The sequence below is a fragment of the Haliaeetus albicilla genome, chromosome 7, assembly GCF_947461875.1.
Source record: "Haliaeetus albicilla chromosome 7, bHalAlb1.1, whole genome shotgun sequence".
Taxonomy (NCBI): domain Eukaryota; kingdom Metazoa; phylum Chordata; class Aves; order Accipitriformes; family Accipitridae; genus Haliaeetus; species Haliaeetus albicilla.
Window position 1 is genome coordinate 38,757,943 of NC_091489.1, and position 19,742 is coordinate 38,777,684.

Here is a 19,742-nt window from a genome sequence, read left to right on the forward strand (position 1 = left end):
GGTTTGGTTTTTTTTTTAAATTGTTGTTTTTTGGTTTTTTTTTTAGCATTTTGTGTGTGTGTGAGGTCTTTGGGCCGTGCCTGTAATTAGCGCCTTGCAGTGCATGTGTCTCTGTACGCGTGTGCGCACAGGACTTGCGGTCACGGCCCCACGGGGGACCAACCCACCCTGCCAGGATAGCCCTCCCCCCCCCGCCCCAAGCACAGCTATGGGGCCTGGGTGCTACTGGGGGGGGCACAACATGTGGGGCTGGAGTACCAGGAGGCAGAGGTACATATCAGGCGGGGGGCTGCAGAGCCCCACAGGGGGGTCTGGGGGTGCTGGGGGGGGGCAACAGGTGCAATAGGAGCCAGCCAAGAGGGCCCACTGCATCCCAGGGTGCATCAAACACAGCAGGGCCAAAAAAAAGAGAGGTTAATTACCCCACTGTAATTAGCAGCGGTGTGCCCTCCCCCATGACACCTGCCTGCAGGCCTGGCCCCCGCCCTTGGGGTGTGCAGACCCCCCCACGCCCCGGGGGTGTTTGAGGGGTTTTGGACAATGGCCTTAGTTACATGATTTAGGGTCAGGTCGGCCCTGAGGTGGTCAGTCAGGTGGGCGAGAGGAGCCCGCGAGGGCTCTGCCAGCTGAAATGTCTGCTGTCCTCCTCTTCAGGGTATGAAAGTATATTAACTTCTAGGGTTTTTTTGTGTATATACACACATATATATAAAAATCCCATACTTCTATACACATATACACTGTCGTGGGTGGCCCCACATGCCCACCCAGCTGCTTCATCACTCTCCTCCTCAGCAGGACAGTGGGGGAGAAGCAGAAAATAAGCCAAACAAAAAAACCCGAACAACCCATGAGGTGAGATAAAGGCAGTTTAATTAAAGAAAAAGCAAAGGCAGCACGCAGCAGCAAAGGAAACCAAAAGGATTTTATCTTCTCCTTCACCTCAAGCGATGGCCACAAAGCACAGCGCTGGAGGGGTGATGCCATCCCAGCCAGACCTGCTACATAAGAACTTTTATATGGATTTATAAATATAAAAGGGGACATTAAGCACCGTGATGTGGCGCAGCGGTGGCATTTTGCTGCCGCCCCTGGTATATTTTGCGCTGCAGTGACACACGCCAGAGGCACGAGCTGGCCGTGGCGACACGAGGTGCCCCTGGACAGCCAAGTACAACCAGAACCCCCCCACCCCAACCCCTCGCTGAACCCCAAATCACTCCAGCGAGATCCCCCCCAGCATGGCGGTGCAGCAGCCAGGTGGTGAGAATGGTGCAGGAACGCGGCTGCTCTGTGGGGTTTTACTGTGATTAGTAATTAGTGGCGTGGGCGGGAGTGATGAGTTAGGTACACCGTGCTGTGCTGGGGGGGAGGGGGGATGGGAGGGTGGGACACCCCCTCACTGGGTAATGCCACCCTCGCAGGGCACCCCCTGTGCAGGAATGAATACGGACCCACCTAATGCCATTCATCTATTTCTATCAGCATAATTAATTTAATTATATTTGTTTAACTCTATTAAACTCTGTCCCAGCCTCTCGCAGCACCGGCCAGCTGCGACAGTTCTGCGATGGGGGGGGGTCCTGGGGTAATGCGTGGGGCTGGGGGGTCAGCTTGGGGGTGTCGGGGGGAGGCTGTGGGGTGATGTTTGGGTCTGTGGGGTGCTGCAGGGGTGCCCTGGAGTGATGTGGGGGGCAGTGGGGGGGGGGCCTGGAGCCTTGTGTGGGGTCACAGCCCCTCCCCACCCATGCTGTGCAGCAACCATCCCATTCAGGGGGTCTGAGCAACCCCTGTCAAGTGTCGTGCAAACAGAACAAACACTGCTGATTTATTTGTGTGGTTTTTTTTAATTAAGAGACTTTAATCACCCACTGCAAAAATAATGCCACGTGGCTGCAGCCGGGGCTGTGGGGTGGGGGGGCAAGGGCCGGGGAGCAGGAGGGCTCAGCCCCACGGAGGGAGGGTGGGCTATGGCACTGTCGGCGTGGGACCCTCTGCCAGGCACCCGCCGTGCACGGAGGGCACGGCCGGGCGTCCCATCCCGTGGCCCCCCGGGAGTGGCTCAGGCGGCAACACCCCGCTCCAGCGGCTCATCCCGGCTGCCCTCGGCCACGCTGCCGGGACCGCTCAGCCCGGTGAGAGCATCCTTGCCGGGCCCCGTCCCCGGTGGGGTGCAGGGCTGCAGGAGGTGGTCCCAGTAGAGGCTGAGCATGGAGTGCTCCTGCTGCTCCAGCTCCTTCAGCTCATGCAGCTCCTTGGCACTGGCCGCTGGTGTCTGCACCTCAAAGGTCATCTCGAAGCGGCTGTAGTCCACCCGGAAGGCGCCTTTCTCCAGGGACATGCAGGGCTCGAAGCGGTACCCCCAGAGGATCTCGTCCTCCGTGTACGAGGTGCGGGCTTGGCACGTCATTCCTGCGGCGAGAGAACAGCTCAGCTGCCACCGCTGCTGCCAGTGGGCAGAGCGCCGGGGCACCGCTACGAACCACCCGCAGCCTAACGCGGGGCTTCCAGCCCTGGGTCACCCATTTCCTGGGGGGCAGCCGGTTTCGGCCCCAGGCATCTCTTCCCAAGATGCCAGCCCCAAGCCCGGGTTCGCCCGGCATCTCCAGGACACCAGGGGAGACACCCATTCCCACCCCGACCCCTGCGGACCACTCGCCTGTGGCTTCCACAATGCCCTCGAGGATGATGATGATTTCGAACTGCTCCCGGCGCAGTGACTCGGCCGACATGTCCCAGAAGGGGCTGTGGCGGTTGATGACGTGGCAGATGATCTGGGGCTCCACCAGAAACAGGCGGTCCTCCCCCGTGTCGTAGCCCAGGTTCAGCTCCGACTGCTCCAAGGGGATGAACTCCCCCTCGGCCGTCTGCCGGGACTTGATCAGCTTGGCCCGGATCTTGGCGTCTACCATGTGGCTGTCCCGCAGGTCTCCCACGCGAAACATCAGGCAGAGTTTCTCATCCCGGCGGGAGACAACACAGTTCTTGCTGAAGATGAGGGTCTGGGCGCGCTTCTTGGGCCGGGAGATCTTGACAAACATGCAGCCCACCATCAGGGCGTCGATCATGGAGCCGACGATGGACTGCGCCATCAGCAGGATGACACCCTCGGCGCAGTTGGCTGTCACCATCCGGGAGCCATAGCCAATGGTCCGCTGGCTTTCCACTGAGAAAAGCAAGGCAGAGATGAAGTCGTCCACGTTCTCGATGCACGCCCGCCACTCAGGATCACCCCGGTGCCCGATGTCGCCCCGCACCCAGGCGTCGAAGAAGTAGACGGTGCCGAAGACCACCCAGGTGACGATGTAACACATCATGAAGACAAAGAGGAACCAGCGGTACTTGAGGTCCACGATGGTGGTGAAGATGTCTGAGAGGAACCGCTTCTTCTCCTGGATGTTGCCCAGGTTCACCTGGCACTTGCCCACCTTCGTCACGTAGCGCTGCCGCTGCCGTTTGCTGGCCTGGACCACGGGGCCATCGTCCTCCAGCAGCTTGCGGCGCCGGGTCTGCAGCCCCTCTGGGGTGGTGGCGCCGGCGCTGCGGGTGGGGGTCTTGCTGCGCACCGAGCTGGGGATGTTGGGCACGCTCAGTGTGTGCAGCGCGTAACAGTGGGTGCCCGCCTCCTGTGGGGCAGCCAGCAGGCACCGGGACAGATCACCGGGACGGTGCTGGGTGGCCACGCTGCCGCGGCTTGGCAGCAGGGATGGCTCATCGGGGACGGTGCCTCCACGGCAGGGTGGGGATGGGTAGTTTGGCATCAGGGCGCTTCTCTTGGCAGCAGCGGTGCTGGCTTGCTGCCTGCTGTCTTCCACCAGAGCCCCAGGGGCGGCTGGGAGTTCAGGCTGCAGCGCAGAAAGGAGGCCGCCGGTAAGAAATCACCTCTGAAAACCACGACCGCCCGGTGGCATCCTGTCCAGAGGATGCCCGAGAGCCCCGGCACAAGCCATACCTTCTGGGGGAAAGTGCCGTACCAGCTGGAGTCGGTGGGCGGCCGGGGCAGGTAAGCCAGCATGTGCTTGGCGGTGGGGGTCTGCGCCGGGGGGATAGAGTTGCTGCGGCCGCGGGGCTCCTCGGGTACCAGCCAGCCGCCGCTGCCGCTGTTGCGGGCGCAGGGGAGCACCATGGCAGTGCCAGGACGGGGGCTCAGCCCCGAGCTGTGCGCAGGGTCCTGCCATGGGGGACACAAAGCGGGGCATTATTTTGGACGTGGAGGACGGCGTGGGGCTCCGGCCCCTCTCCGCGTCCCCATGGGCCAGGGTCTGGTGGGGCTGCCCTCGCCCGGCAGTGCATGTGCCAGCCATGGGGCTGTGCTGGGGCGGCAACGGGCTGGCACCAGATGGCTAAGCCCATTAGGGGCCATAATTGCATTGCAGAGGCCAGGGAAGGAGGTGTTCACCTCCGGCATGGAGCAGCCCCGGCAGCGGCCAAGCTCCAGGTGAGCGCCCGCAGCTGCGCTCCACGCTTGTCCCAGGCCGTGGCCATAATTGCCAGTTCTCTAATGAGCTCTGAGCAGAAACGGGCAGCCCCTGGGTGCGGGAGGAAGGACAGCCCATGATAGAGATGCAGACCCACAGCTGGGCAGCTCGGGACGGGCCGAGTCCAGCCAAGTCCCCGCGGGGAGATGCGATGGGAGGTCACGTTCCTGAAAATGCAACCCAGAAAGCAGTGACCCGTACGGACAGGGATGGGGAGGGGGAGCGCAGGCACTCTGCCTCCTCCAAGCATCCCCAGCCAGTGCCCTGGGGCAGGACCACTTCCACTCCCATGGCACCTCCTGCCACTGCCCTGGTGGGACCAGTGGTCCTCAGGGCCAACCTCCCAGCCCCCCAGCCCTGCAGAGACCCCCGGGTGAGAGAGGCACCCACCTCATGTCCAGGCGGAGCAGCTGCCGGACCAGCAGACGTCGTCCTCAGCTCCCGCTCTGTCCTGGCCGCCGCCAGGCATCTTCCCACTGGTTGTGGATGGGGTGCCGCTGCGGCCGGTGGGAGGGAAGGACGGGGAGCTTGTCGGCGGCTGCCAATCCGGCTCCAGCAGCAGAAGGTCGCCCATTAATCTGTCTCAATGACAGGCGCAATTACCTTGAGATGATTTAATCGGAAGGAGCGGGCGCCCTGACGCCCGGGGGAAGGAGCAGGAGGGGTTTCCCAGCGGATTTCCCTGCTCTCGCCCTCGGGATGATGCTCCCCATCTGCTCTTGGGGATGGGACCGTCAACAAGGGCTGGAAAATGTCCCCCCTCTCCCACCTTGGCTGTACTCCAGGTTGAATGTGGTCCATCCTCCCTTGCCCTCTCCTTTTAGGAGCCCTCTGCGAAGGTCCCCCTCAACGCTCACTGGGGCCAGACCCCCGGCACCAGGTGGACTCAGTAATTTTCAGCCTGGCCCCCGATACCGCTGTTGATAAGAAAGATGGCAGATGAAGGAGAGATTAGTCGCTAATCTCCCAGGGAAGATGAATCTGCAAGCTGGACCCCGTGGAGGGGACGCCTGCGGGGGCGGATGGGAGCTGAGCACCAGCACAAAGTTGGGATTTTCCTGACGATGCAGCCCAACCTTTTCCCCCCATCTTTTTTTCTGCAGCAGGATATCTTCTTCCAGGCAAGAGTTTGCTCACATCAAGCAACAAGAACCGTGTCCCCTGGTGAGGTGCTGGGTGCAGGACAGGGTGATCAGTGCCCACCTGCGAGCGGCAGGCAAAGGCACACCCTCCCTTGGACGTCCTCGTCCTTGACGCAGCTCTGGAGGGCTACTTTGGAGATTTATTTAATGACTGAATGAGGGTCGATGCCTCAAGCCCTCCTGAGAAGAGCCTGACTCTGGCTCTCCGCTGCCTGCATCCCACCTCAGGGTCCCCTCCCCATCCTACCATGGCCAGAGCCGTTGCTGCTGAGAGACGCTTTCCCTGCCAAGGCTCTTGCTTCAGGGTGGCCGAGGCTCGGAGGATTTGCATGCTTTGGCTTAACCCTCCTGGGCACGGTGAGGCAGCGGTGGGACCCGGGCCAGAGTCACGGTGGGGATGCACCCAGCTTTTTCTGCCGAGCCCAGCGCGCTTTCCTTTTAGCTTGGAAAAACCAACAATGGCTGGAAAATGACCGTGGCCACACCCCGGCGTTGGAGGAACAGGCTTGAATTCACTGCCCTGGGCGCCAGACGCGGCCGGCGGCGGGGCGGACACTGCTCCACAAGTGTTAATGCCCGCGGCCGCCACTCAGGGTGGCTTATCTCCACCTGTCGTGCAGGTTAGCAGGGCGGCGTTAGCATGGCTGGGAGCTGGCGGGCGAGGGTGCAGGCAGGGGGGATGTTGCTGGCCATCCTCGGGTGGGTCTCCTCCTGCGTCACCACCTTCGTGCCACTCTGGAAGAGCCTCAACCTGGACTTGAACGAGCTGGAGGTCTGGACCATGGGGCTCTGGCAGGTCTGCATCGCCCGGGAGGAAGGGGCTGTCGAGTGCCGAGCCCATGGCTCCTTCCTGGCGCTGCCCCCTGAGCTGCGCATCTCCCGCCTCCTGATGTGCCTATCCAACGGGCTGGGGCTGCTGGGGTGCCTCCTCGCTGCCCTGGGGCTGGAGGGCTGGAGAGCCTGCGAGGACAAACCTGGGCTAAAGCGGTGGCTCCTGCTCGCCGGGGGAGTGGCATTTGGCACGGCGGGGATGGCCACCCTGGCGCCCATCTCCTGGGTCGCCTACAACACCGTCCTCGACTTCTGGGATGACACCGTCCCCGACATCGTCCCCCGGTGGGAATTCGGGGAGGCCACCTTCCTGGGGTGGTTTGCCGGAGCCTTCCTCGCCACTGGTGGGCTGCTCCTCGCTTGCAGCGCCCGCTCCACAAGGACCGCAATGCCGCCAGCCTCCGCCTGCCACCAGCCCCCCGCCACGCAGGATGCAGCCGGGGGCCACCACCCACACCCCAAAACCACAGACCTGGTCATCTAGAGACTCGGGGTGCTGTGCCCTGCGCGCCTCCTGGCTCTTCCGATTGCAGGGACGGCTCCTGCGTGTTTTACAGGATGATTTGCTAATTCCTACGACAGCCCTGCAGATTTTTTTCCTTCCTCTGTGTGCCTGCTTCACTTTTTTCTTTTTTAGGGAGCAACAGCTTTCCCTGCAGCACTTGCTGAGTGAGCGTGGGAAGGCAACGAGGCAGAGGCAGAGCGGTGGGCAGCACTTTGTACTCCTGGTGACATTTGTGGTAGCGTCGCTTATGGATGACGCTGTGTTAGCATCCCCTGCGAATCCCCTGTAGCCGAGTCTGTCATGGCTAGCAGCCGTGCCTCAGCATAGCAGCTCATTCCTTGCCTGTCCGCATCACTCTGCTGTATTTGCAATAAATTATCGCGGTCATCGGCAGTGTGTTTCTGTGCTCTGAACTTACAGCTGCACCTTGCATGAGGCGCAGCATGAGTGGGGATGAAGGGTGGGAGCTGCAAGGGGCAGCGCTGCTGCTCCAATGATGTGTTGGTCTGTCCAGAAAAGACGGGGGGGGAAAAGGAGAGAAAGGTGGAAAACAAGGGGGAGAAGGAAAACGAGAGACGAGGCAGTACCAAAGAGTGCTCCTGCTGCAAAGACAGGATGCCAGCGGCTGTATCCCCTGCAGTAGCCTCATCTTCTCATGGCTAAAATGATAACGCCATAAGCACACCACCGACCTTCGTGTAGGAAGTTTCTCAACTGCATCATTTACCTGTGCAGAAGAGGCAAGAGTGGTGTTTTGCTGGTGTCTTTAACCGTTTCTTCCACATTTTCCTGATTCAGCTGTAAAAATAAAGTCTGCTTGCACGCCTCTGTGCAACCAACAGCACGGAACATCAGGCTGGATTAACACCCAGAGTCCTGACAGAAGCCAGCCCACTGCTACAGCACTGTTAAAAACCGAGTTCACCGCGGGTTTAATCCCCACAGGCTAAAAGCCATGGGCGCGTGACCAAACTCAAGGAAGCCCCCAGCCGACACCAGCATTCCTGGGGGAAGCAAAGTCCGCCGTCCTCCAGAAGTCCCCTTTTGAAACCTGTACTTTGCTCAGCTGCAGGGGAGAGAAAGGAGTGGGTAGGCAGGGAGAGAGAAAAAAGATTCTCCCCAGGCATTTCTTACACTGCCTGGACTTGGGGCACAGCCAGTTGTGCAGAGAGTTAAGGGGGGAGAGGCAGGTGCTCAGTCCTTCCTAACGAAGATCAAGGGAGGTAGAACAGAGGGGCCAGGAGGGTGGCATTCTTGGCTGGCGAGGGTGCTTTCCAAAGACCTGCACATGCCGTTAGCTGCCCTGGTGAGGTCTGAGCAACCCAGGCAGCAAAGAGAGTCTGTTTTGGCCATCACCCGTCACCCACGCCCTTGGGAAAGGGGAGGACCAGACACCAAGCAAAGGTTTCCAGCTTGGGGACACTCCTCCCTTCCTCCCTTGCCTCCCAACCCAAATATCATGACTTTCCAGGCACCGACCTGCACTTGTGAGAAGCCTTTACTTTTTTTTTTTTTTTTTTTTTAAAGCCGGCTTTGGACATCAGCTGGGTATTTCACTTTCTGGCAGCGACCCAAAGAACAGGGCAAAGCTACTGTCTCGTGACAGTCGGAGTAACCGGCTGCTCCTAGTTCAGGATTCTCTTCCCAAATCACATCCTACTGCCTACAAGTTGGAATGACTCAACAGCATTGCAAAAGCTGTCTAGAAATTGCGAGTTGTCTGCTGGCTAGGAGGAGTGAGCGCAGTTGTTGAGTATGCGGTGTCGCGGCCCCAGGGTCTCTGTTCAAAAGTTCAACATTTTCATTCATTGCAGTCAGACTACCCTGAGAAGGAAGTTGCAGGTCTCATCCTTCCACTAGCTGTTGCCCTGGTTTCGGCTAGGATAGAGTTAATTTTCTTTCTAGTAGCTGGTATAGTGTTATGTTTTGGATTTAGTATGAGAAGGATGTTGATAACACACTGATGGTTTCAGTTGTTGCTAAGTAGTGTTTATACCAAGTCAAGGATTTTTTCAGCTCCTCATGCCCAGCCAGGAAGAAGGCTGGAGGGGCACAAGAAATTGGGAGGTGACACAGCCAGGACAGCTGACCCAAACTGGCCAAAGGGATATTCCATACCATGTGACATCATGTCCCATATATAAACTGGGGGGAGTGGGGCTGGGGGGAAGAAATCGCCAATTGGGAACTGACTGGGCATTGGTTGGCAAGTGGTGAGCAATTGCATCGTGCGTTGCTTGTTTTGTATATTCCAATTATTTTACTATTATTATTGTCATTTTATTATAGTTATTCATTTCTTCCTTCCTGTCCTATTAAACTGTTCTTATCTCAACCCATGAGTTTCACTTTTTTTCTTCCCCGATTCTCTCCCCCATCCCACTGGGTAGGGGGGAAGTGAGTGAGCGGCTGCATGGTGCTTAGCTGCTGGCTGGGGTTAAACCACGACAGCCATCACGACGACAGGGAAAAAAACCCTGAAAAAGCAGCAGTCCCAGCTCTGCAGCATCCCATTACCAGGAAAAGGCACGGCTCACTGTCTGGGCATGGGCAGCTTGAGTCTCTATAGACAACGGCACTTCTACTTTATCCTAAAATAACTGGGAGAATGCAGGATTCTCCCATGGGAGCTGTTTATTCCTAAATAATGGAGAAATGCACACCGACAGGATGGTGGGACCGTGCTGACAATTTCCATTCAAAGACAGCTCTGCTAATTACAACAAATTTTGCACTAGAAACAAGTCCTAGAAACATCTGCCTAATGTGTTGGAAAAAACCCTCACCCGTGTGCGTGTCTCTCCCCTCTTTCTACGCTGCTGACAAGAAATCTGTATTTTGTCAGAGTAATGCCAGCAGCAGCCGGTAAAAGGGTGCCATTATAACATAGGGTCATGTTAGCAGCTCAATATGTAATTAAATGTTTCAATTCCCCGATTAAGAAAGAAAATAGAGTGTTTGGCTACAGGAAGAGAGCGTTTTTCCCTCCTCTTCACTGACTTAATGTGAATGCTTACCTACTGCTGCTTGCTTGGGAACGGCAGACTCCCTCTTCCAAAACCCCATGAGTTAACGGAGAGCGGCTTACAATGGGAAAGGGCTCCAGGACAGATTCTCCACTCTGAAGAAGGAGACTCGAAAGAAACCTCCCAGCATCGAGTGCAAACAAAGACGTTTCCTCAGGGCCTGCCTTCCCAGCCTCTCCCCAGCATGCTTCTTTGCACGCCTGCTCCAAACCTAGCTACGCTCAGCGTCACCACACTCACCCATTTCTCTGCTAAAGCATGTGAAATTTGTGTCCCGGTGGCTTCCAAGTGCCCTGCTGCCTTCACAGGAGACCCAAGAGGAGCTCACGAGCCGGCACACTGTTCTGCCTGTCTGGGAGCTTCATCGAGCCACAGAAATTTCTGCATTACTTTGCCAGCATTTTTTTTTCCTGCTTCCCTTTCTTCATATTGAAGCCAGGAGGAAACTCAAGGCATAACACTGGAGCAAAATAAAAACACGGAGGGAGCTTTTTCATTCTAACGTAGAACAAATGCTTTTATTGCACTTTTAGAAAAATCTGCATAGTCCTAACAAACAGGATCCACCCCTCCACTTACTCAGAACATTTGGTTTAAAACAACTGCCGCAGCTCAAACGCAAGTACAGGCTGCCCGCAAAAGGAAATCCAAACGGGGCACATTTTTTACAGAAAGTCAATAAAAAACCAACCCAACCCACCACCAACAAAAAAGGAACCGATTCTATAGCCCTCGCAGTTGTCGTCAACAATAATCCAGCACTGAAAATCCAGCAGAGGAGAAGGAAGTTCGCCTTCCGATCCGAGAGGGGAATACCCTTCGGGGAGCGTGATCTCCCTTAACCGGCAAGCTATTGCTGTAGCATGAGTGTGTGGGAGACAATATTTACAGTCCCGTCCTGTCTCTTGTCACTGCCACTGTTTGCTTGTGCCTTTCTCAGAGGCAGACTCCTGCATATTTCCTTTTGCCAGTTAAAATACAAAAGGCAAATGCCTGCTTGACTTGACCAAAATATGCAGCGACACGTGTGACTGCCCACACGATAGAAAGTGTGAGCCACCGTTCCCTCTCTGCCTCCTAATCACACAACTCAGACTCCTGCTAGCAGGAGCTTGGCAAGAACTGGATGTATAATCTCTGGTCGCTAATCATTCAGGAAGATGTAAATGTGTCTGACAGATCAGTGATGGCTCATAGCCTGGCTCACCAGAGGAGCCAGTCTCTTGCTCTGCTGCCATCACGGGCCCAGGGATCTGTGGCTAGAAAGGTGCCCAAGAGAAGAACCTCCCAAGATGGCCCAGGGAGCCCTCGGCAGACGGCACTGCCAGGGACCTGGCATGTCAGGCTAGAACAGTGGTTCAGGTCCTTCGCACTACCGCTGAACGTTTTCTCTCAGAAGTGCAATACTGCTTTGTATTCGTTCGTATTTACAAAGAACACAGCTCTGAATGCGAATCACCCCTCCTCTTCCCTCTCCCTTTCCAACATTGCCCGGCAGGAGGACCCCGGCAGGCGGGTGGTCTGCAGTGCGTGTACCGTGCCACGGCGGGGAGTCCGCAGTCTATTTCACAGTCACGGTCGAGGCCCCGTGAATGGACTCCATCACGGCTGCAAACCGACTGCAGAGGTCGTAGGGGGAGTTGGGCCGGATCTTCGGGGGCTCTTTCAGAACAATGACCTCGGTGGAGCAGTCGAGGAGCCGGGGCAGTAATTCGCCCAGCTTCATCTGCAGTTTTGCTGTCAAGGGGGAAAGGATGAAACAGTCAGTGGCACAGCAACAGCGAAAGACCAGATGGCAGAGGGCCCCAGGGCCGCGAGCTAAAAATCTATGACGCCTTTTAGAGAATCATCTTCCAGCGCTGAAAACCGCCCATCTCCTGCAGGCGGGGATGAGCAGCATCTGCTGACGCAGAGAAGGCGTCGCACCAGCTGCCAGCCTGGGTCTCATTTGGTCCTCAGGTCTTACCCGCCTAACCCAGGGCTCCATAAAGAGGGCAGCTCTGCTGCCACCTGGCTGCCCCAGGGACAGCCCCATGGCCCACCAGGGTATTGTGCTTTCCCTGCAAAGGTGTTGTACTGGCCAGCCAGCCAGAAGTAACTACATGTTTCAAGGCAACACTCAAGTACTGACTCTGCATCTGAAGGAAACGAAGCGCACTTGACAGCCTGTAACATCTCAGGCCTTGGCAGGTCAGCCTGTACTGTGCAGGCATCGTCCAGTCCTGGTAAAGGACAGTCCCACAGGAGCAGGCCATGCAAACGCTGCCAGACGGCACATTAGAGGATGCAGCAGGCAGAAGGGGTGACATTTGAGCTAGCTCACATGATGCGGGAGGCACAAGCAGCCTACTTCTGCTTCTTTAAAACCTTCTGTGTAAGTAAATGCCATCGTGGCAAGCCCAAGAATGGGAAACTTGCATATTAGCATAGATGTATCCAATTATTTTACAACAGTAGTTTGAGAAGAAACCTCTGTGGTTTTGCATTATTTTCCTTCAGCAAGTTTACCCTCTGCTAATGACAAAAACCCCCGCAACAACTCCCCCAGCCTTCACACACAGATGAAGGAGTGTTGGAACCAATTTCTCTTAAGAAAAATGACCTGAGGGTACTCACAGGAGCCCGACTCTGGACCACAGAAGGCAATACAGAACAAGAACGGCTACCCAGGACCAAAATTCAGCTCTGAAACAACAACTCCCTCTTCAGAATGCAGAGATCCCCCGAGTCTGCTCCCCCATCCAGTCTTCTGCAACTCTGGCCATGTTTCTGGCCACTGATAAAACCTGTTCCTCCCTCCTGAAGAGGAGCCTGCCTATGCCTCTAAGCCTGCCAGCAGTCACCTGCCATCTGGGGGGAACCCCCCATTCAGTTAAGACAACAGAAAACCAAAGCACATCTAGATACCGCTAAGTCATTCTTTTGAAAGTAGCTTTTCACATTTCAGGGAAGATGAATCCTTCTCCGGCAGGTTTAGTGCACAAGAAGATTAAATTCTTCTATAATACAATTCAATGGATGCTTCAAATCCCTTTCTCCTCTAACAATCAGAAATACCAAAACGTGCTACAGTGCAAACGCCAGGAATCTAAGGTAGTGTTTTAAACGGTCCTTTAATCCCTCTCTAGTTCAGATCTAGACACTGCCCTGCCCACAAACAGCATGAAAAAGGTAAGTCCAGCAGCCGTCCCCTACCATCCATGTCTTCTCGTCCCAAATAGGAGCACCAGCGGTTTCTCATGACCTCGATGGCATCCAGGTCCTCTTTGGAGATCTCAAAGTTGTTCATGAGGTGCATGCAGGGGATGATCAGCTCGTTCAGGATGCTAATGCCCTCTGCAACACGAGCTTCTTCATGGCTGACGAACAGAGATGCTGCCACCTCATTTAGCTTCTAGGGGAGAAGGGAGAACCAGGAGACAGGCTTTTAAAATGCAAGCACAGACCTCAGATTCTCAGCATGCTGTCTGGAAAGGCACACAGCTTGGGCTCCTTCACCGACGGCCACACAGAGACGCAAAGACTTAACAGAACCAAGCGCCGGGTTCTGGTGGAATAACCACCTTTAATCACAGGAATCACACCATAGAAAACAAACGGATATATATATTTGTATACGTATGTGTAATTTACTGTAGGAGAGTACATACAGCTTATTTATAATTCCGGTTTTAAGATGCCAAGGTCCAGATCTGCCTTTACCCAGATTCCCTGGGAGCCGCAGGGCACATTCTTTCACTGAATTATTATTTCCTGGATTTCCACACTACTGCTGGCACTCAGTAAGGGCAGAAGCCACGGCAATAGGCACAAGAGAGACAGTGACACTGGTCTTGGCAACCATGGAGCATGAACTAAAAACAAACCTCATTTTTATGCTGTTTTTTCGCCCCCCCTATGGAAAAGGACATCATCTTTTACTCAGAGGAAGCCATTAATATTAGAAATAAATATTGGGGCAGGGGGAGGAAGTGAACGGACAGAAAACAACGCAACCACCAAGTTAATGACACAAGCGCCAAGTTAAAACCCAAGAGCGTGATCAGCAGCATCTGAGCCTGCCCTGAAAATGCAGCACGTTAATTAAGCGTGCTCCTACAAGGGGATGTGGTACGGCCTGATTCCGTGGGCGATGTACACCGAGCAGCCGGTAAGCAAACTGCACCACAGGAGCCGATGTCACCCAGTCTGCTCCCTCCCCTCCTCTCCAACAATGAGTGTAGAGCTCCTCAGTACAAACCAGGAGACACTTCCTTCTGTACAAGGCAATCAGCGATTCATTCACTCCTCTGTTGGTTCCTTTCATCAGCAGCTTGGTGTTGCTTTGGTAGGCGTAGACCAGGTAGGTGAGCGACTCCTGGTACCTAGGACAAGAGCGTCAGCTCGCCAGCCCACAGGCCCTGCCAAGGTCACAACTGCAGCGCACTTAGGCTTGTCAGCTCAGGAAATATTTTTCACTTGGCCTGAACGGTAACTAGCATCAGGCCCAACGGCAAAAACTTTTATTTCCTTGCCAAAGCATAAATGAACAGACGCCCTACATCAAGTAATTCATGTTCCTTTTTGCCCAGTATGCCAAATGAGCATCCTTGGAAGAGCCCTTTAAAGCCACGTTTGTCTACAACTTGACACTGGCATTCACGCTCAGGCTAACGTTTTCTGTATGGCTCCGCGATCTTTGCACTTTGAGAGAACACTCAAGGAAGCGCACGAGGTAATGTTTTCAGTTCCTTTACACATTTCTAGCTTCTAAATCCCGTGATGAGAAAACAGAACAGCTGACAGGGATTAGGTCAGTTCAGGGAAGCTCTAACAGGCTCTCGACCAGCCTCTGGTCAATTTGCCCACCTGCATTTGGTGGCTCATCCCTGCTAATCACCTCAAAATTCAATTCTGTTTCCATCCACAAATCATTTCTGAAAGCTAGTTTATTTTCCGGATTGGAAAAATAACTTTTCAGATTACAAACTCTTCCTAAAATGGCATTGTCCTTCTCCACACTGCACTACTGATGTAAAATTCGGGTTCTAAGACAGCAAGGAGGAAAAAAAAAGGCCCTTTTAAACTTCTTAAGATTCTAGAGCACTCCAAAGCATGTGTTTACACAAAGTATAATGTCCAATTCAAGATGGTGTAATTTTGGTACAGGAAGCCAATGGAAAAAAAACAAAAAAAGTGATGGCAACCATTCCCATAAACCCATCTCTAGAAATGAGAATATAAAGCTCTACTTCACAGAGGGGAAAATTCAGGGAAGCTCTAAGAAACTGTCAGACAGCTAGCTGGTACCCCAGCATAATATACAGGTCAGAAAGAAGTTGTTCTGTCAAAGTGGCGTTTACTTTTAGGCTATCGCTCATCTTGTCCAAACACAATTAAAAGTAACTTACTTTCTATTCTGGTACAGCTCCAACCCTGTCAGCAGGTAAACCGACACCTTGCGAAAAAGACTGTAGTCTTCGTGCCATCTCTGTTGAGGAGCAGCAAGAAAGCAGAGCATCAGCTTCACCCGCCACACGCACACGCGTGTTTTACATTCCTTCGTACCTCAAAAGCGCATCAGATTTTACCCTTTGACGGGTTTAAACATCTCTCATAAGCGACATGTAAATCAATTTAGTCAACGGCACAGACACTCCTCAGGAGACTCCCAGCGTATGCATTCTCCCTTTCAGCATCCTTCTGCAGACACACACTTCAGACAGCAAGGACACTGCTGACAGGTGGGTCAGCGACCGCTGCATTTGCTGGTGCGGCTCTGCGCCGTGCTCCCCATTTCCCACGCGCGGCTTTGGACAGCATCAGTTCTGACAGCGTGAAGGATCAAAGGCAGCGCTCCAGTCCCTCACCTTGTACTCCTCCATATCGACATCGTCAGGACCAATTTCTCTCAGCTTCGCTCGTGCTACCTTCATAATGCTAATTGACCTGCTCCATGTAAGCAGAGATGAAAAAAAATCAGAACGATGGCACCAGCTGCTTCCAGATGAGAAAAGCCTCATCTCGGAATCCACGGCACAAACCTTTCATCATAGCTGAGGTTTTTGTCTGCAAACTGCTCAAGAAGGGTCCGTTCCACCACCTGCTGGGGAGCATTGTTTTGCAGGAAGTAAATGAGCACGTGTTGCAACCGGGCATCGTTCTGAGGGGTCGGGGTCTCTTTGGCAAGCAGGTAGAGCCGGGAGTACTCCTCATGGAACGCCTGCCAATGAAACACACTTAATAACACACCCACTTGTCTGTCCATGGCAATTCCACAGCAGCTGATACGAAGCTTAAACCTGCCCTGTAACAAAGGGATTCCCATGGGTGATACCTAGCCTCCACTGCTTGGTTATATTCTAGGGGTGAACAGAAGCCTACAAACACTGGGAACTATAAACAAAAGGCATCCACACCAAGGCAAACTCCAAGCATCAAGCGTGTGATTTTCAAAAGCATCGAGGTGTCTGAATGCCTTTCAGAGCAGGAGGCATATAGCTACCTTAGACAGTTTTGGTAATCCTCTTGCAAGTGCCGAGGTCGTAAAAATCGATTGCACAACACCTGTATCTGTAGTAAGGTGCAAGAGTATCTTGTGATTTATATTCCTGTAGATTAATAACACAGGTGATCTCTCCCATGCGGCATTTTTAGTTAAATCTACCAGCCTGTAAAATCTAAGACCAGCTTCAATATTCAGTGCTTATTCTTTCAAATCCCTCTGTTCAACGCACACATTTCTCAAGGACACATTTTACAAGAGAGGTCACAGCAAGCGTGCATGTTCAGGACAAAAAAAAAAAAAAAAAAAAAATTTAACGAGTGCTGGTTTATTTTCTGATGATCACACTGAGGACCCAGGCAACAGATTCCGAAAGGCACGCAACGCAAGTCTACTTTTTACTGTATGGATCGAAAGAACTGCCAATACTAAAAGAATCAGCAGAAAACATAGTGAAAAGTAAAAAAAAAAAAGAAAACAAACAAAAAGGCTGTTGCTTCTCCTGGGAGGAGGGAGTTCTTTCTTACAAACTCTAAAAACTGTTTAGAACCCACCAATACGTTGTCACAATAAGAGAGCAGAAGCAGAAATGCAGGACAGAAATGCCATTAACTAGAAGAAAAACCGCACAAATCATTCCCTTCACATTCTTGATATGTCAATATAGCATAGCTTCTTCATTCTGTGAAAACAGATATCCATACTATTGGATTTAGCAAACAAATGAGATACCTTAACAAGCCCTGCTTCAGACCCATCTCGATCAAAGGTCTGACGGGCTTTTGCAATAGCCAGGATGACACCTTGCATGGCTGGACTCAGCATCACCTACCACGAAAGCAGGGAAACAAACACAAACAAGAACAAGGAAAATGGTAACAGACAGGGGAAGAAGAGAAGGCATGGTGAAGAGTGAGAAGAACTGTCAAAAGATAAGGTGTAAAGGAGATCGTATGAATATAAGTGGAATAAGCCAGAGCTGTGGTTTACTTGTATATTACTTACTCCATCTATCACGTGCATTTTACATGCAGGGGTCTTTTTTAAGCTGTTCAAGGTCTAAAGGCTGGTCACTCCAAGCCTTGAGTTTGTAAATTCAACAAGTGAGAACGTGAAGCATGCCAGCCATATCACCTCTGCATCCCATTCAATCTTCTTAAGCAATATAAATAAGAGAGCAGTGCCTATGGCAGAGCAGTTGATTGTGCCAACTTCATACAAACATATATTAAACATATTCAAGGGGTAACAGTCTCAGTATTTGTGTGAAATCCAATTGCACTTGTGAAACAGACTGAGCTTCCAAAACGCTTCTTGAGTATGTACAAGTGCGGTTAAATAGTCAGATTCAAAGAATTGGTAGCTAGGCTATGCTAAGTTATGCTATTAGCAGTTAATGTCTTTGAGAGAGGGGACTAAACTGTAACTGAAGACAGTAAAGAGGCCTGTAAAGAAATTAATACAGCTGGGATCAATTTTGATATAGTTCTGCCAGAAAGAAGACTAAAAGGAACACCGTGCAGATCTAGCGACTGAGTGCTTTTACAGAGCTGTGTTTCTGATGGCATTTAGAAACGAAATTACTAAACGATTTGGTCTGGCCACCTTCATTTCCACAGTGGGAAAATGCACTCTGTAAACAGCGCTGTTTCCAGGACAGACTACTATCATACCCAATCTTAGGAAAGCTCAAAGCCAACTAACTACAAAGTTACAGGTTAATGACCAGCAGTAATTAATTAATCCCTGCACTGGGATCTGTACCTCCTCATTATATCCGTCTGCATCAGATCTAACAGGAATCTTCCCCACACTGGGGATTTCCACTTCAGAGACCTGTGAGCTACTTTGGGCAGCAGACTCTGTTTCCTTAGCGTCCTGTGGTTGTTCTGCCTGAACTGTAAGGGCTGTCTCTCCCGGCTGGGCCTTCATTGGCTCTACCTCCTTGGGCTGTGGCCAAGAAGAAAAAGAAAAAGAATAAGAAAAACCAAAGCAAAATACAGGAAAGCAAAGGGGACCAAGTTAAACGTGGCACAGCTACAGAATTACACAGAAATGGAAAAAGCAAAGGTCCATCAAGAAGAATAATACAAAGACAAGAACAGGTTGCTTCCTGGGCCAGGGCTTGACTCCTACCTCGCAGAGAGCTGCCTCAACGCCATTCTTTTCATAGGCATCAGCGGTGTTTGCAATGGCCTTGGCAGTCTGCTCCTTGGCAATCATCGCGTGTTCAGAGGACAGAGAGCGCACGCTCTGCTCGCAGACTGAAGACTGATCTGTCAGGACAGAGGTGTGGTGTTAGTTAGCACAAACTGCAAGACTTCTTCTGCTTTCTTGTTCTAAAATGTTTTGTAGCTTGTCTATGCAGGATTAAACAGCTGCAGCATTCATCCCAGAGATCAAGGCATCTCACCGTGAGCTCGTGCATACCCTTTTTCAGTGGGTAAGGCACACACCATCAGGTATTGCCAGGTAACCCCTTCCCACTCCAGAGAAGAGCACTTCAACAGTTTCTACTCAGTATTTATGACAAAAACCAAAAAACAAACAAACAAACAAAAGCCTGGAAGTGAAATGAGATTAGCCCATTATGATTAAATGAATGGAAAACAGCATTTCTGGTGACAAGCCTGGAAGGATGCACATGCAAAAATAGTAGAATAGCCTTTCTTACTGCCAGGACAGAGCCTCCACCAGCTGCCTTTGCTACTTCATCAACAGTTTCTCCTAGATATCTAGAAATTTATGCAAGGCTCCAACATAGCAGTATTTTTTGACCAGCTGGCTGTTATTGGTTTCAATAAGGTTTGCAAATTCAGACATGGTGTTACCTGGTCCTGATTCAGAAGAGAGGTCCTGCGATTCAGAAGCAGGTGAAGGCTCCATCTGAGGAATCTTGCAGGACTGCTCCTCTTCCCACTCCTCTGCCTCCTGCTCGAGTCGCCAGTTGTCCTCCTGGATGTAGTGTCTCAGCTCTGGGGGCAAGGCCTCGACTTCCTTCTGAAACTGTCCAGCCTCAGAGCAGTCATCCTCGTCTGGAAGAAACACAGGACTGGCATTTAACAAAACACATCGTAGCAGGACACCACCATTAAAGACTAAACAAATATGCAACATTATGAAAAGCCACAATCCATTTGGCTAAGGGATAAATGGGAAAAAATCCCAACTGTCTACTAGCTTTGTAATTTAAGGTGATTCATAAGCAAAAGTGCAAAAATAAAGACAAGTCTACAGAGTTATCTGAAACAAAATCTAGTGTTGTTCTACCACTGG

General features: G+C 52.6%; 3 protein-coding genes across 8 annotated transcripts in view; 1 reads left to right on the top strand and 2 right to left on the bottom strand.

Annotated features, from left to right (window-relative positions):
• Window positions 1-856: 856 nt before the first annotated feature.
• Window positions 857-5,972, bottom strand: LOC138686163 (G protein-activated inward rectifier potassium channel 4-like). Of its 2 annotated transcripts, XM_069787871.1 has the most exons (4): window positions 4,869-5,971; window positions 3,953-4,171; window positions 2,660-3,845; window positions 857-2,412 (listed from the first exon to the last, which is right to left on the bottom strand). In XM_069787871.1, the coding sequence occupies exons 2-4, from the start codon at window positions 4,124-4,126 to the stop codon at window positions 2,063-2,065; spliced, it is 1,710 nt and encodes a 569-aa protein (XP_069643972.1). In that variant the 5' UTR covers window positions 4,127-4,171; window positions 4,869-5,971; the 3' UTR covers window positions 857-2,062. The 2 variants fall into 2 exon arrangements, with proteins under 2 accessions (XP_069643972.1, XP_069643973.1); XM_069787872.1 differs by lacking the exon at window positions 3,953-4,171 and having other exon boundaries at window positions 4,869-5,972.
• Window positions 5,973-6,260: 288 nt separating this feature from the next.
• On the top strand, window positions 6,261-9,286 carry CLDN25 (claudin 25). The gene has a single exon (XM_069787873.1). The coding sequence runs from the start codon at window positions 6,261-6,263 to the stop codon at window positions 6,933-6,935; it is 675 nt and encodes a 224-aa protein (XP_069643974.1). The 3' UTR covers window positions 6,936-9,286.
• A 1,185-nt stretch (window positions 9,287-10,471) lies between these two features.
• USP28 (ubiquitin specific peptidase 28) overlaps window positions 10,472-19,742 on the bottom strand; it is a 29,413-nt gene continuing 20,142 nt past the window's right edge. For 3 of the 5 annotated variants that reach the window (XM_069787861.1, XM_069787860.1, XM_069787864.1), the window contains 10 exons: window positions 19,298-19,501; window positions 18,603-18,742; window positions 18,231-18,416; window positions 17,199-17,294; window positions 16,006-16,184; window positions 15,832-15,910; window positions 15,373-15,452; window positions 14,223-14,346; window positions 13,178-13,376; window positions 10,472-11,719 (listed from right to left, as the gene is read on the bottom strand). In XM_069787861.1, the coding sequence (XP_069643962.1) occupies window positions 11,544-11,719; window positions 13,178-13,376; window positions 14,223-14,346; window positions 15,373-15,452; window positions 15,832-15,910; window positions 16,006-16,184; window positions 17,199-17,294; window positions 18,231-18,416; window positions 18,603-18,742; window positions 19,298-19,501 (1,463 nt within the window). In that variant the 3' untranslated portion in view covers window positions 10,472-11,543. The remainder of the gene's footprint in view (window positions 11,720-13,177; window positions 13,377-14,222; window positions 14,347-15,372; window positions 15,453-15,831; window positions 15,911-16,005; window positions 16,185-17,198; window positions 17,295-18,230; window positions 18,417-18,602; window positions 18,743-19,297; window positions 19,502-19,742) is intronic. The other 2 variants (XM_069787862.1, XM_069787863.1) reach the window with 2 other exon arrangements.